This window comes from Lycorma delicatula, chromosome 3 (assembly GCF_047948215.1).
Source record: "Lycorma delicatula isolate Av1 chromosome 3, ASM4794821v1, whole genome shotgun sequence".
Taxonomy (NCBI): domain Eukaryota; kingdom Metazoa; phylum Arthropoda; class Insecta; order Hemiptera; family Fulgoridae; genus Lycorma; species Lycorma delicatula.
This window is the reverse complement of record NC_134457.1, coordinates 74210550-74228155: the sequence shown is the minus strand read 5'-3', so window position 1 is coordinate 74228155 and position 17606 is coordinate 74210550. Positions and strand designations below refer to the sequence as shown.

The window sequence follows — 17606 nt, the reverse complement described above, 5'->3', positions numbered from 1 at the left end:
GTTGAAGTAGTTTCCCCTGCCTTATTCACTAAGCCGAATAAACTATTTTATGCAGGTATGCAGAACTTACTCTCTTCACTACAGGGGTTAGCTAATAACGAACATCATTATTCTCAGAGAAAGTAATTTTGATTAGCCCGTTTGTACCTTGAATGCATTACTATCGTGAAAAAGACTGGAACAGATAAACAACAAATAATTATATTCCTCTCTCCAGAAAACAGTCCATTATATTCACTGTACCTGATATAAGAACCTTCTGTTATATGATCCTAAAATCAATAGAAGAAACCAGAGAAATTGAATTCTTAAATCATCTTTCAAACACAAAAAAAAAATAGATTCGTTCCAGTCTTTTTTTCGTGGCAGTAACGCATTCATGGTACAAGCGGACAATTCAAAATTGCTTTCCCTGAGAATAATGATGTCCATTATTTGCTAGTCTATGTAGGGATGTATGCCACCTTCATTTCGGTGATCTTGGCATGTTGACACATTATTGAAGGAGGCATTAGGAAACTATTGTATACTTCGCTTGCCTAATAAACCTATTGTGGAATGTTTATTATTTATAAATATGTATATGACTGACAGATATCCCTTTCATCATTAAAAGTTCGCATTACCGTAAAAAAAACCTTACAAGAATCTAAATCTGGACTTATTTCTTTAATTTTTTTTAAGGTAGTATATATACCAATTTTGAACTATGACTTAGAAAAATTATACTTAACAGTAGGATTCAGTAATTTAATTTTTTTAGTAAAATTTTTTTTTTGGAAGATAATAAATTGACCTTAGGTTAGGTCTTCAAAAAATCGTTATTAAAAATCTTGGTGTTTGTTATAACATTTGTAATTAATTTACAAATTTTCAAATTTCTATCTCAACAAAAAGTCTGGAAAAACTCTTGACGAGTAAACAGAAACAAATTATACAGAAAATTAACAATTAACAGAAAATTACAATTTAACAGAAAAAGGAATTATTTTTCCTTTTGTTATTGCAAGATGTATAGTACATCAATTTTGTTAATCGGTCATTGGATCAAGTTATTCTCGTATCTTATTCGCATTTATGGTATGATTTATTATAGTGGAAATAGACGGGATGTTTAGTTAGGTGTACTGTTTATAGGTAGCACACATTTATAGTTGTCACTATAGTAACCAATCAATTACGAGAGTGGCTTGTCTGCTGGTCACAGAAACAAGTATTCAACAATATTTCTTTTATGGGAAAAACTAGTTATTGGTCTTTTTTGGATTTCAATTGTTAGATATAAGCATTAAGTCAATTGATCCAACTTCTTTACCCGGGTCCGGGAAGATTTTTTTATCAGTTGATCCAAGAATTCAAATCCGAGAAAATGTTTTTTATCTGTAAACGATTGGTATATTAACCGATAGTTTGCAGATTTTATTGATCTTTCATCTATGAAATAAATGCTAAACCTTGATATTTCCCCTTTTTTCCAAAAATTTTAATGTAGTGGTGTAAAGCCTGTGATGATTTGCGGTTTTATAAATATTTCTAAACGGTATTCCAATTAATTATAGATGTGTTTGCTGTATAATATTCTTTATTCATGGTGTCTGCCATTTTGGTCTAGTGGTGAACTCGTCATCGCAAATCAGCTGATTTCGAATTCGAGAGTTGTAAGGTTCAAATCCTAGTAAAGGCAGTTACTTTTATACGGATTTAAACACCTCCGGATGAAAGGCAAACAGTAACGTAATTACAAATTATTGAAGGATGTTTGTACATTTATTACTAATATACCAACATGTCCAAATACAACTATAATCCATGGAACCTACATAAATTGCCAGTTTTCTTTTGTCAATAAATTTATTTTACATTTTTTTTTTTGTACAAAAGCATATTGCTGTGTTCAAGATTAATGATACATTAAAATTAATTATTTTTCCATGTTTGCGTTATATATTATAGTTTAATTTATTTCCTATTCATGTCTTATATTTTGATCAAAAGTTTTCTTTTTAATACATTGGAAATCCTCGTTTACTTACACGCAATAAAAATTGTTATATTATCTTTTAAATCTTTTTTTTTTTTTTGTAGGCGTTGTGGTTTATATTTTTGATATTCAAATGTAACCTAACCGATTAGGTTTTAGGCTATTAAATAAAAAAAATGTATTTTCCACCTTTTTTTTGTGACTTAGGTTATTTCGTCTTTAATTTAATTTCAAATCCGAGAGGATGTCTGATAGATTTGTAGTGGTAGAATGGATGTCTTATTTATAATAAATATTGTGATTTGTAAAAACTATTTTTTCTTTACGTAAATTTGGTATTATTATTAAATATGTGTGAATACTATTAAGCGGAGAAATCTTTTTCTGAATAATGTGATTGTAATGAGATGTGTTGTATGCAACCAATGTATCGTATTAAGAGAATTTGCGATTTTTCTCGGGTTTTGGAGTTTCCTTGCCGCTGAATAAAACTTTATTTTAAAGAGAAGAACGTTTGAACATTTAAAAAAAGTTTTGCAGGATAACTAATTTAAATGGATTTCTGTTATGTATTTACAATTATATGGTATGGTGAAATATTTTAAAAATATATTTGAAATTAATAATTATCTGATGACGTATACTTTCACTTATGTATTTTTTGGGGGGTATCGTTTCATCATGATTAGCGCTAATTTTAGAAAAACTTTTCTTGAATTACAGTAGCTTTCTTCGGTTGGACGAGAATGGTTTAAACCATAATCGCTGATATATCCGTGGTTTCGATTTATTTTTTTGTGTATAGGCAAATCTGCATACTTCTAGGTATTTAAGAGTCTGTTCAGTAAAATATAGTTATTTTCTATCGTACATATTTGTAAGTATTGAATATAATTTGTGAAAACAAAGGAATTTTATTTAGAATTTTTTTCTGTACTTGTGTAAAATAAAATAGAAAAAATGAAGAAAAATTACCCATTAAGCTTTTAATTGGATGAATGAAATGAGGGCGTTAACGGTTAGAAAGTACACAGTTAATTCACTCAAACGCATATGGCTTCTGTTTGCTAAATTATCCAATAACACGTTTATTGTTACTTTGTAAGTTATAACGTTTATTTAATATCTCTTTTCTCTCTGTTTATTTTCTTTTTTGGTTTTTAATTTATAGCAGATCCATTATCTAAATGTTTTCGTGTTTATTAATAATTATGAAATGTTTGTAGGGTGGAAAAAGTTACGTGTAGTTTATTAAAAGAAAAATATATTTTAATTTGTAAAATTATTTCGTTATTTTTAAATTATTGGACCTTGATTAGTAAATTATAAATAGAATAATTATTTTATCCTACAGTCAACAAATGTTTTTTTAAATAAAAAATTATATTCATCTAAAATTTATTTTAAATATTTTCTTCGATTTTAATCCTGAGTAAATAATTATCGCGAAATAACGCGTTACACCAAAAACAGTGTAAGATTTGGGATTTTTAAGCCCCGTATACTAAACACTTAAGGGGCATTCTTTAGGAACTAATGATAATTTTTTACCAAAAAATTAAAAAAACATCCTACGTCACTACATTAAATATTTTATTATAAAATTTAACTTTTCATAAAATATAAGAATGTACTAATGTAATTCCTTATATTATGATAATTTTTTACTTGAAACTGCCGGTGCTATCGAATTGCAAAGATGTATTTTAATCTTTCTTCTCTTTTTGTGAAAACCATTGATAAAATAGTCGAGCATCCCTGCTTATGTTTATGCACTCAATTCACTCCCTTTTCATAAAATGAGAAATCTATATCTCCAAATCAAATAATTACAATTTTATAATTTATTAATTGATTATATTTCACGATTGAATGTATAGATTCTTTGATTTTTAAAAATTATTTTTCATCATTGTATTTACTTATCTGAGTGTTAAGCTTGTTCTGATTGACAGACTAAATTTGTGGACTTCAATGTAAAAAATATTACATTTATTTGAACTGGTATAATCTGCCAAAATTATTTGTACGCTAGAACTAGTTAGAAAGGAGTAAGGGAGTAGCGGTTATTATGTATGCGAAATTTATTTTTCCTTTTTTTTGTTTCTATTACGCTACAGTTTTATTGGTAATGAATTGAATTAAATTCAATGTTTTTGTTGTGCGAGTAGTGCGTTTCTGCTTCTCTAGATTTCCCCTTCAAGCAAAGGAATAAATGACGCGGTATTGTTATAAAAATAATTTTTTTAAAATTTTTATAGTAATCAATTATTTAATTGTTGATTCAGATCAATGGAATCACAATAAAACGCGGAATTTTAGAATTAATGATGCTAAAACTTTGCACATTTTGAAATAATTCTATCGCTTTATCGTAAATTTTCATTGTAAACATTAATCTAATCATTTTTTTACAATTTTCATATCTTCTAAGCTTTCAGCTTGCATCGTTGTTCTTATGAGAAATAAATGACAATCAGTGTACTGTTGTAATAAAAATAGTTTTTTTTTTTTTAATTTACGGGATCATCATCGAACTTTAGAACCGATTATGAGCCGTATTTATCCAACAGGCACTTCTTAAGGCTTATTATGCTACCATTAGGAAACAAAACATTCATACAAAATTATGTGATCCCATATCAAATCACACTCCCTCCACAAAGTATATCAGATAGTATATTTTGAACTACATCAACAAAATCCTGAATAGATATCAAATTTAAGAAAAATAAAGAGGTCGAAATTGGTAATTTACCTCTGGTTAGCAGGATCTAACTTACTGACTTGTTCGCGTCTTCCCAAATGATTTGATTTCCCAAATGAGCTGATTTGGAACGCGAGAGTTCCAGCGTTCAAATTCTAGTAAACACAGTTACTTTTACATGGATTTGAATAATAGATCGTGGATACCGGTGTTCTTTGGTGGTTCGGTTTCAATTAACCACACATCTCAGGATTGGTCGAACTGAGACTGTACAAGACTACACTTCATTTACACTCATACACATCATCCTCTGAAGTATTATCTGAAAGGTAATTACCGGAGGCTAAACAGGAAAAAGAAAGGTTAGCAGGATCTAAGCAAATCTGTCTGGAGGATCAATTTTAACTTCAAGACTCTCTCCTGACTACCCAATTTTATCCACGGCCGTTCGGAAAATAAGGCTTTTTAGTCGAGATGAAGGCATCGCTTCAATCAACGGTTTTGTCTTGATATGTTTAAATATATGATGAGAAAATATTGCAAATACTCTAGAAATAAAGAAGCTGCGGAAGTAGACCCAGGATTTGTAAAGGAACACTCTTGCTTCGAATCAAAATTATGTGAAAATATCTAATTAAATCAACCCTACCTCTGTAAATGATTAGGTTATTGTTATGTAAAAAAAAATGTATCTAATCTAACCTTTATGTTTCTTTTTTTTACAGAATTATTCACGAGAGTGGGTTCACATCAGAAGACTTTAAACAGTACAGGCCGGTTGTTTATAGTAATACAATCCAGTCGCTTGTCGCGATACTCCGTGCTATGCCGAATTTAGGGATCGCGTTCGGCAATAATGAGAGAGAGGTAAGTAAATTAAATTTTTATTGTTTTTTTTTTTTTTTTATTGTAATGAAACAAAAGTATTTTACCAGTAATTATTGAATTTTGAATTTCTGGTTAAATTTAAACTACTTTTTAATTCAAAATTTTTGTATTTTTATTGACTTATAAAGAACTGAATTATTTTGTTTTGAAATTTAAATTATGTATAAATAATATTTTCTTTGTGGAGGAAAATCTTTTTTCTCTATTTATGAACGTTTTAGTATTTATTGTTAGTTTAATTTTTTAAATTAAGAGGTTAGATTTCTGAATAATTACATTTATATCATTGCACTGCTGAATAATCTAGTTTATATGTAACTAATTAAAAACAGCGAATAAATTTCTCGAGCTTCTGATGTTATAATAAATATAGAATGTCATAACTATTGAATTTCTAGGTTTATAAGATTTTGTACTTACATATACGGTTTTGAAGCCAATTAAAGTTAAAAAGTACTAAAGAAAAAAAATTTTCCGCTGTGTCATTTCTATTTACTTCATGAGAATTGTGAAAAACTGATTACATTAGCCAAATAAGAAATATGAATTCTGTTTTTGATTTTATTTTATAAAAATCGGTTCCACTGTTTTCAAGGTTGCAAACTAATTTTGTAGTAGAGCATTTTTTGTAATATTGGCTAAAATCCGACCTTGATGGCTAAAATGTGGCGGAATGGTATCGCCTCACCCTTTCATCCGGAGGTCCCGGGTTCGAATCCCGGTAGATATGGTATTTTTCATACGCTATAAATTTTCTTATTCCCACATTCAAGCTTCTTTGTAAACTTCTTTAGTGAATTAATTCATTATTAAATAAAAAAATAATATATTTAGCTGATCCTGTAAATAATTTATATTTAGACGTAACTAGTTAAAACTAGTATCTGAAATTGATGTTTTTATTTGAAGCCCGCCATTTTGTTTCTATGAATTCTGGAAGGTTGTAAATTTTACAGAACATTCTTAGAACCTTCGTTAAAAGGTCTGTAAAGTTTCAATAGAATCGGTGGAGGAATGAGCGAGTGATACTAATTCAAAAGCGTATACCTCTTTGTGGGACACGCTGTATATAAATATACTCGTGTATATATATATATATATATATATATATATATACACATATACTTAATCACTGGATTGGAAAAAGTTTTGCAACTAAATTTAGGGCTGCCAAGGACGAATAAGATTAATAACCTGGTGTTTAAGTTGAACTTTAAAATTTACTAATAGTTTTACGTGGTGGGAAATAATATACGAGTAAATAAGGGAACACACCTGTAATATTACTACTACTTAAAGGTTCAAAACGATTGGGTTGATAAAGAAATACATAATCTAAAGCAAGATAACTTTTATGATTATTTTAAATAAAGATAATTGTGGCAATTATAAAATTCCAAGCCCTTTAAATATTACATTACTTTTAATCATACCGTAACTTTAATATTTGATAATTATATTTGTTTTTTTGGTTGTCCTTATAAACACGAGAAAACAGAATTAATAAATAAATCACAAATAATAATGTTTATTTTAAGATCTTAGGTATTAATACCGTTTACAGTTTTCTTAAGAGTTTCTTAATTGTTAAGGAGTTAATCATCTGTATAACGATAATGTTTGAATAGTTTAATTATTAATCGTAACGTTTGTGTAATCAGATACCTACCCCTAGAAAATTTCAAAAGAATATTTTATTTGTTTAGTTTTACATATTATTCTTATATATATATTCTCCCTTTTTATTTAAATATATTTCTTGTTTTTTACCCTTTTATTATCTTTATTTTAGTTTTATTTTAATTCTGTATCTCCTACTTTTATCTCTGTTTTGACCTAATTGCTTGACGACCTAAATGTCGGTGTTTTTTTTTTAGAAATTGTTTTTATATAGACCTAATTTAATGTTTGTTTGATAGAGTTATCTTTTATGTAACATTTGTTACAGTAAAAAAAAATAGGACGGACAATTTTTTTAAAGAAGCCAGACCTTGATAGTAAAGTAAAAACACCTGTACTACTTTATAAATATGGATCGCTTCGCCTGGATATACATTAATTAAAACCCACCAACAAAATTATAGGCAGGACCATTATTATTATTATTATTAATATTAACGTTATTACTATTAACATTATTAAAGAGCATTATTAAAAATTTTAATTAAAATACATCTTAACCCTTGGTCTCTTTGATCTTGGTTTCAAACTATAAATTTTTCTGCCACTTCCATAATTTGGTTTCAGTAGAAAGTAATTTTATTTTGGTCCATACCGCTAAATTCTACCCTTCTAGTCATTTATTAATCGACTTCAAACAAGAGATAAATATTAAAAATTAAAAACACGACTTCCGAAAAAAACATTTCTCTTTGTTCTAATTTGGTTCCATCTTGATTTTGTACTAACTAGCAAATACCCTGTTGAAATTTTGAAAATCGGACGATTGTTAGCAGACATATTATAAGAACACCCCACTGGACCTCCCAAAACAACGCCCCAGAGGTATCCCCTTTGTTACCAGTTAATGGTGATGATTGGACTACCCTTGCGTGAGATACTCCCATCATCTCGCTATTCTAGCCTCACACGCTGTCCCCACGGAAAGCCCATTTTATTAAACAGAAATTTTTAAAATTTATTTAATACTATTTTATTTTAGTTAACCTAAATTTAATTCTATTATTTTTGTAATTTTATTCATTCGATTGATTTGAATCATTCAATTCAAATCCAGTTAGCATAGTGACAAAGGCTCACAGTTCATTAATTCAATTCATTAAAGTATATGCTTCAACCGGAAATATCCACTACTATATATATTAGTATTGTAATCGCGAAAAAGGTTTTCAGATTTCAACGGAAATATCCATTTTCACCATCCCTGAATCCATTTTGACTAGTTTCGGCGTGATGTCTGAACATATATACGTATGTATCTCGCATAACTCTTAAAACGATTAGCCGTAGGATGTTGAAATTTTGGATTTAAGACTGTTGTAACATTTGTGCACCTCTCTTTTTGATTGCAATCGAGTGACCAAAAGTGTACAAAAAAGTCCAAAATCCAAAAAATTAGATTTTAGGCTTTTTCTTAACTGCAGTAAAGCCCTTATTGTGAGCTTTTCAACGATATAACATAAATGGTACTTATTTTCATTGGTTCCAGAGTTACAGGCAAATAAAATTTTAATTAATGAAATATTTGGATTATAGGGGAAGGCACATCGGTTCGAATCAGACTTCATCTCCTTTTTTTTAATTTAAATATACTGATTTATTAATAATTATTAACCTCTCATTGTAAAAAAAAAATTTACGATGAATAATTCGTAACAAAAAAAAATAAAATAAAATAATATTATAAGTTTTTAATGAAATAAAATTTCATGTATTTTTCATTTTAAAAAAATGTGTGAATGTAATTTAATAGGCGTTCAAGGAAGTTTCGTGTTCACATCAGGTTTTTTGTTTTGTAGAAGTTTCTTTTGTAATACATTACGTAAAAGATTAAGAAATTTTCTAAACCATTTATAGCGAAAAAAAATTAATTTTGTATATAGGTGATTTTTTCCTTATTTTGTGGTCTTCATTGTTTATTGTAAGATGTTACGACGTAATGTAATGATATACAGCTTAATATCATTGTGGCATTCAAAAAATTCAGAAAAAGTAGGAGAAAAAATAATTCATATTTCTGCGTATCAGAGAGTTTGGTGTAGTCTACATTGTTTCTCTACATTTCTTTCTTCTTATATTTAACAATATGCAGGTTTCTTGTGAACGGTTTTTTAAACCTACAGAAATATTACATTTCGTTTGTATCACAAGTGACATATTTTGCATTAAACTTCTCCTGCCTCTGAGATTATTACTGTATTGTGTGTTTATTACTTCCTTGTACGAAGTAAAGGAAATATTGTGATCGCCAAAAATTTCAGTTTTCAGATTTCAACGGAAAATGTCCATTTTGACCATTCCTGAATCAAGTTTGACTAGTTTTGGCGTGACTTTTGAAACAAAAGTGTCCAAAAAAGACCAAAAAATTTGGATTTTGGACTTTTTCTGAACTGCAGTAATAAGCTCTCAGTAATGAGCCTTTCAACGATATATCATATGTGGTACTTATTTTCATTAGTTCCATAGTTGTAGCCAATAAAATTTTAATTAATGAAATATTTGGTTCTTGCATTGGGAAGGCACATCGGGTTCGAATTCGACTTCATTTCCTTTTTTAACTTTTTTTTTTTTAATTTAAATATATTGATATATTAATAATTATTAACCTCTGATTGTAAAGAAATGTGTAAATGTAATTTAGTAGGCGTATAAGGAAGTCATGTAGTGTCCACATCAGATTTTTTTTACAATAATAATTAAATTATCCTTTGCTCTTTAGTTACCCTTACGATCAGCAGAAGACAGAATTCCTAACTCAAATCATGTAGTCCATGATTTATTTGGTTTAATTGTACCCCTTTGGATATTAAAGAAAAAATACATTCTGAGGTCATTTAATTGCAAAAATCGATTACAATAAGACGGAATGGAGTCCAATTCAAAATATAAAAAAATATTTCCTTTGAAGATAGTTTAAAAATTTATTCTATCTTTTACCAGAGAAAGGTTTTAACTTTTGAATAATATTTCTTACGAAAAATAGAACAGCAAAAACTGTGAAGTGAATCGTTGTTCTCGGCGTTTGTTAGCAAAAGTGTAGCGAAATAGAAATGCAAAAACGGTTCGGTCTGAAATATTGACATAGCGTAACAAACCTACTATGATATCTTAATTGGTTCCACTTTTAAACGTAGTTAGCAATTTTAAAACTAGCACAGCATAGTACTCTGTATATACATGCATGAAACGTCTTTATTTATCTTAGCAGTAAAGGTTTTCAGAATGCAGATTTGTTACTTTCTATTATTACCATTGCTAATTTTTAGTATCAACACACATTTCCTTCAGATTTTAATTGAGATATTTAATTTCTAAGAAATTTTTAATTTTATTATAAACTTTATTGAAATAGCTGTTAAAATATATATATATGTGTTGTTTTGTTTCCGTTATGATGCAAGAGAAAACGTTTTAAGAAAAATGTACTGCGTTGTTATTATTATCATCATTACTTTGATTCGACAGTGACAACTTTCGAAATAGCCTAGAAGAATTTATATTTACAATAGTCATGTTATATGTTTGCTGATGATTTTGAAACAAAACCTCGCTCATATTTAATTAATTTAATAAGACTTTTTTCTCAATTTTTAGTTCATACCTCTCGTAATAATGATGACTTAATTACTGCACACATTTTCTGATTCAGTTTATCAAAATGAGGTATCAGTTTTTAACATTTTTTTAAATTTATAATATTCAAAAATTTTTTCATTCTTTACTAAAATAGCTGTGACTTAAAAAATGGCATAATTGGAAAACCTTTGGTCGTAAATATCCCAAACAGGACAAGCACAATTGGAAAAGATTAGTTATTAGGCAGATAATAATATATTTAACATATTTTTCTTTTTTACGTATTTTAGACGAGTAATTATGGATTAGATTAAAAAAAGGATATTTTTCTTCTGTTATTTAAAGAAAGATTTTATTAATGAAATGAAATTGCGTAGTTGAGAGAAAACTAATTACAAAAAATAAAAAATAAAAAAAATAGCACCATCTTTTTTTACTGCTACGAAGCAAGTTCAAAGTAAATAAACTCATAAGTAACGATATAGTGCATGTATCATTGTTTCTTCCTGTTTAATTTGGAAATTGATTTGATCTTTTTGTGCTGATGAATTTTTTTATATCACGTTAGAACACAGAAAACGTAATTTAAAATTTAATAATTTGTTTTAAAGTTTCAGGCATATTTTATTTTACAACAAAATAAAACAAAAATTCAACAAAAAATCCGGTAATTAATCGTAAATTAAGAAACTAGATTCCTAAAGATAGTACTAGGTTTTAAAAATCAGAAAGTTACGGAATAACATAAAATCATTAGTGAAATATGCTAAAAAATTAAATAAGTACTGTCATACAAAGTTAATATTTTCGGTAATCAACGTATCAGTGCCTACCGATGATAAGGAAAGATCTTTATTTGATTTTGTTACTGTACTTGGTCAGTGGCTTTTACAAAGTGATTTTTACTTTTTTTTATTTTATTTTTTAAAATTGACCTCCTCTTTATTAGTAGAGTTCCAGTTAAAAATTCATGACGATTCATGTATCCAGTAACAAAATTCAAAAATAAACTTTACAACTTGGCAAAACATTATAAGTTTTACTCTGACCTATAAGTTGGCAACAAGCCTTAAATTTCCACTTCAATCTATTTAATAGGGTTAGTTACCCTTCTATTTATCTCAGGATATTGACCGAAAAGACTGATCAATTTAAATTTCTTTATATTAACAAAATGAAAACAATATAAATTTACTCAAATCACATTTTATTTACGAAACATTACTGTTAAAAACCATTTGCTAATCTAAACATTATACAATAAATTAAATGAAATCATAGATAAGAAAACGGATCGATATAAATCTCTTAATTATATATGATTTAGATTTATGATATATAATCTAGTTATATGATGAATTGAAGAAATTTAGCGTAAGATTACAGTGGTCGAGCGGGCACATTATTTAAAACATGGGGCATATAATTTGGTATTAATCTTTGTGTCACGAAGCTGTGCGGGAAATATGAATATGAATTCAGCATGCATGATTTATATCTCTGTAGTTTAGGCTGAATCATTTTGTCACTACTACGAACAATTTTTGTTTTATACGTATAGTAATGCTATCATATATATATAGTAAGCTATCTCTTGACTGGCACCGTGGCATGCCGATGATAAGCAATTAAACATTTTGTTGAGTCTTTGTTATTGAAGTTTCATTTATAATGCTTACACTATTATTCAGTTCAGTGAAATACAGTATTTCAGTCTTTTTATAGTGTTACTCTGTATAGTACGATACAGTTTATAGTTCATTTTTATAACAGTTTTATTCAGTATCATTTTAATTCACCCTTTGTTTCCATGCCAATCGGGTTTTAAAAATGAATGATTCTGTTGTGAAACATAAGCCGGGAAAATCCTTAAGTAGCTCAGCTAACCCTAATCAGTAGCATTATAACTTTAAAACAAAATAATCCTGAAACTGCAATCAAAGATATTGCTCGGAAAGCAAGTAATGCAACAGTCGTTAGCAAAAGAACAGTTTTTAATATAATAAAGAAACACAAAATTTATAGTAAACATGTTAGCTCTAAAAATACTCGTAAGCGTGTGAAAACGATTGAAAAGTTGGACGATTTTACTAAAATCGCTATAAGAAAAATAGTTATTCGTTTTATTTCAATAACGAGCTTCCTAACTTGAACTAAATATATTAAACGCCGTAAATACCGATTCTGAACTGCCGAATTTTTGTAGAAGTACATTATATCGTGTTTTAAAAAATCAATGATTTTTCGTTTCGGCCAGAAAAAATAATTCATTATTGATTGAACACGAACATATTATTTAACGACTATTTAAGAGAAATTAAACGATTTCGTGAAGAGGGTAAAACAATTTATTATCAAGATGAAACTTGGGTTAATGCTGGGCATATAAGGAAAAAGGTGTGGATGGATAAAGAAATAAAAAGCGCAAAGACGCTTTTATGAAAATGTTATCAACTTGGTAAACATCCCGACTGAAAAAGGTAAACGATTAATAGTAACGTACGTAGGAAGCGAAAATCAGTTTTTGAACGGTGGTTTACGGGTATTCCAGATTTTCCCAACACTATCACAATGAAATGAATGGTGATAATTTTATGCAGTGGTTTAAAGAGATTATCGAAATAGTAGCTGAAGGATCCGTCACAGTAATAGATAATGCGCCGTTTCATTGCCTGTAAATTGAAAAAATTCCATAAATTCAAGTTTTTAGACCCGAAAATCGGAAATTGCCAAATGATTAAAATCACACAAATTGAATTTATATTAAAAAAGTAGAATTTTTAAAAGTAGTAAAATCAGTTAAACAAAATATATTCATTATCAGGTAGATAAAATCGTGAAGTCAAAAAATTGTATCGTGTTACGTCTTTCTCCATACCGTTAGAATTTTAACCCGATAGAAATTATATGAGCTCAAGTCAAAGACTAGATTTGGAATAATAACACGTTAAGTTAAGCGATGTAAAAAATTTATTGATAGACATTGTTAATAGATTAGATGCAAATGCTTGGAAAAATTCTCTTCAACATCAAATTAAGGAAGAAAAAATGCTTGGTAAACGAGCGTGTAGTTTTTGTGAAAATATTATTGAAGTTATACTGATGAATTTGGGAAAAAATGACTGTAATCCAACAGACCGTAGCTTATCAGGTATTGAAGAAATACATTGAAGTAACAAATATTTTTTCTGCTTTATTGGATGAAATTTTAATATAGCAATAACGTAGGTGTAATTGCAATTTCTTAAAATCTTGATTTTTAAGATAGATATATAATTTTAATATAGTTTTCTGTTGTTTTTATTACAAGTTACTTTTACTTTATTTTTATGAAAAAAATAAACAGAAATGATTTCTCGGATGGATTGCGCTAAATTAAATAGAATCATCATACTGTTATCTTTTGGTTTGCTTCACGCTTTCGTGAGATTAATTATAGATGGAGATTTAAAAGTTAAAAACTATAATAGTTACAAAATTATAATAAAAAAAACAGATAATTTAGGATGTGAGATTCTTGTTGATATTAATAGATTTACCTCAAAGAACAGAAAGGAATAGTTGAGAATCACGTAAATCATTTTCAGTTCAGTTCGTAATATGATGTAAAACATAATCTTGTAAGTTTATTTAATGTTTTATTTCTCAGAACATCTTTTATCAGCCTGATAGTTTAAATTACTGGGAACTACTATTATTATTTGTTAATAATAATTTCGTAGAGGCAATAAATTCATTTATAACAATTAAAAAGAATTTAAAAAAACAACTCTGATATTAAAAAAAAATATCTTCGATAAAAAAAATAAACATTATAATTCAAAATAAAATACCGATACGAATAATAATAATTTATATCAACCATATAAAATCATATGTGATCATTTTCGGATTGATCGATGTTAAAGATAAAAAATTACTGTGTAATGACTTTTCCCGTGATGATTTGATTCCATTTAAAGTCGCAAATAATCTCTAGTAATCACATACAAATATACACTGTTTGAACTCTTGAGTTAAAATTATAGTATATACCCTTGTCACACCGCAATTCAATCTAAAATCCCGTGTGTCTCCCCTTGTCATATGTATGTATATTGGCTTTAATCTTACCCAGACACAATAAACCAATCACTGTATTTTATTTGTTTATCCTTAACCGATAGACTTTATGCATTTTTAATTTAACTCAGTATACTTTCGCTCAAGGATACTGTTAAACTAATAAGAGTCAATTTGTAATGTTATATAATTTTAGAAATATTTTTATTTCTTTCAAGAACATATTTATTTGATAGTTACTCTGTTACAGTTTTTTTTAAATACATTTTTTTTTGGTCGATAATAGAGTAGACATTCTGTAAGCCCTTAAATATTTTCTATATAATTATACTAGCATTAAATATATTTTATTGCTATGTAAACTGTTTATGGATTTTACAAGTTAACACTTTTCTTATCATTGAAAACTAATATTCTTTAACCTTTGTTTTCATATAATCTTCTTTACAAAATATAATTACCAGTACAACATCCTTTGGTTTATGTATTCTTTTCAAGTAAATGTATTTAAGAAAGATTTAGGTTAAATATATTACTAATATCCTTAAAAATGTTTTTTGTTGTTATTGAAATTCTATTGCTAATTAACGGTACTTTTGTATGGTTGATTAATTTCTATGTATTTCCCGATTGCCTGAAATTATTGAATCTAAAATAAATTATTCCGTGCAATATTTATTCTATTATTGAAAATGAAAAGTCTGGGAAACTTTTCTTTCGTTGAAAAACTATCTTTTGATATTTCAGGTGGAATAAAACATCTTAAATATCGTTAGATCTTTTTACATGTAAAGTGCACTAGCAAAAAAGGTTTTACGCCAAATCTCTTTCGATAATTCCTCCTTTTTGGAATACACATTAGTGTGACTTATCTGGTTTATGTTCTTTATATTCAGTGTTAGATACGAATAGCTCATTCAAAAAATGAAACAAGAAATATTACTAAAAATCAAATGTGAATTATCTTTATACAAATTTTGTATATAAAAAGAATTATAATATTACAACTAACCGGTCTGAATTGCGGGTGTTAAGGTTGCATCAACAAGTTGAGTCTAGAAGTTAAAAATAGAGGGGGTTTAGAAAGTTTGAGATTTTTTAAATTGGGAGGGAGTAACATCATGGAGATAAACTTCTTAAATTCAATGGCTTAATTTTTTTACTATTATTTTAATATTATTCCAAGTATGATACGTCATATGAACTTTTACTTATTTATTTCTGTAATTATTTTTACAAATACATTACGTCGTATCGGATAGTCTTTTACGTAGATTTCATTAAAAATCTACCTATTGTAATGGTTACCATGATTCGACTTCCGGAAAATTTCGACATATCTTTACATTTTTTATCCCCCAGACCCCAAAACCACTGTTAGTTCAAAAGTTTATTTATATATTTCACTTTCTTTTGAACATGATAAGTGTCGTAGTTTTGCGCCAGTCACTTTCAAATTGACTCATAAAATTTAACAACCCAAAATCTCGGTCGATTTCATTAATGGGCAAAATCGGACCATCGGGCAAAATCGGTGGAAATGGGGGGAGCTTTTTCGAAAAAAACAAAATATCGCTATAACTTACTTACGAACTCGTTTAAAGTTCTTACTATTCTTTGGATAAGGGCCTAAAACTTATGTAAGTAAAGTATTTTGATATTACCAATCATTGGCTTAGGGGATGGAAAAATGGGGTTTTGAAGACAAAAATCATACCTCCCTTAATAGGCACAATATTGGTTTAAAGTGGTCGTTAGTCCTCTAAACATTACCTAAAACTTTCGTCTGAAACAATTTTTGATATGACGAACCCTTACGGCAACGGATGACAAAAATGTTGCTGGAATTGTAAGATGTGGCTTGTCGTATGCTAAATATGTGAAATTTTTTTTCACATGAAACCATTGTCGTATTGAGTAAATTTGAATTTTTTCTTAACTTTAAGGTGGAAATCTTTATTATTCCCTACTTAGCACCGGTGAAATCTACTTCCGCCTTCCGGCGTGCCAAAAGGTATTTTTTTGATTTCATTTTCTTGCTCATCACGTTTTTTTTTTGTTTTTTTTAACAAATAACTTACAAATTATTTATTTAAAAGAAAGGGAAATAAATTTAAAAAAATATTATTATTAATTAAATTAAAAAAAAAAAAGTTTGATTAGTTTTAAAACTGTGGCCATTTTAAGATGTGATTTACTCAACTTGGTATTCCTAGCTTTATAATTTCATCAGTAACCTTACACTGTCATAGCGTTTGTTATTCATGCACTTGCATGCATATCAAACAGTAATAAAAGTGTTTGCAAGTCACGTATTGCTGAGGTACGAAGAACGTCGGGTTCGTTTTAGAGAAGCATTAGATTTATTATTTCATCGCTGTAAAATAAGCAACTCCTTCTCCTTTTATAAATATATATATTACACAAGAATCTATAATTTTACAATTTTTATCTATTACTCTTAACGGTACTGATTGAGTTACTCATTGGTCTGACTGAATGAAGCTCTCGCTGTTGGAAAATGTAATCATCAAAGGAATTTTCTCACTTATCTATATTCAGCTCTGCTATAATATTATTTACTATAACTGACTTCATAGTTTTTAAATAATTTTATCAGTAACTCAAACTTACAGTAATTTACAGTAAATAATATTAGTAATATATTTTAATAAACTATTTGAAAGTACGGTAAACAGTTTTTTTTTTTTT

The 17606-nt window shown here is 28.0% G+C and overlaps 1 protein-coding gene across 1 annotated transcript in view; it reads left to right on the top strand.

Moving 5' to 3' along the window:
- Galphao (G protein alpha o subunit) overlaps window positions 1–17606 on the top strand; it is a 332111-nt gene that overhangs the window by 146409 nt on the left and 168096 nt on the right. The window contains exon 3 of the mRNA XM_075359997.1: window positions 5414–5555. Coding sequence (XP_075216112.1) covers window positions 5414–5555 — 142 coding nt within the window. The remainder of the gene's footprint in view (window positions 1–5413; window positions 5556–17606) is intronic.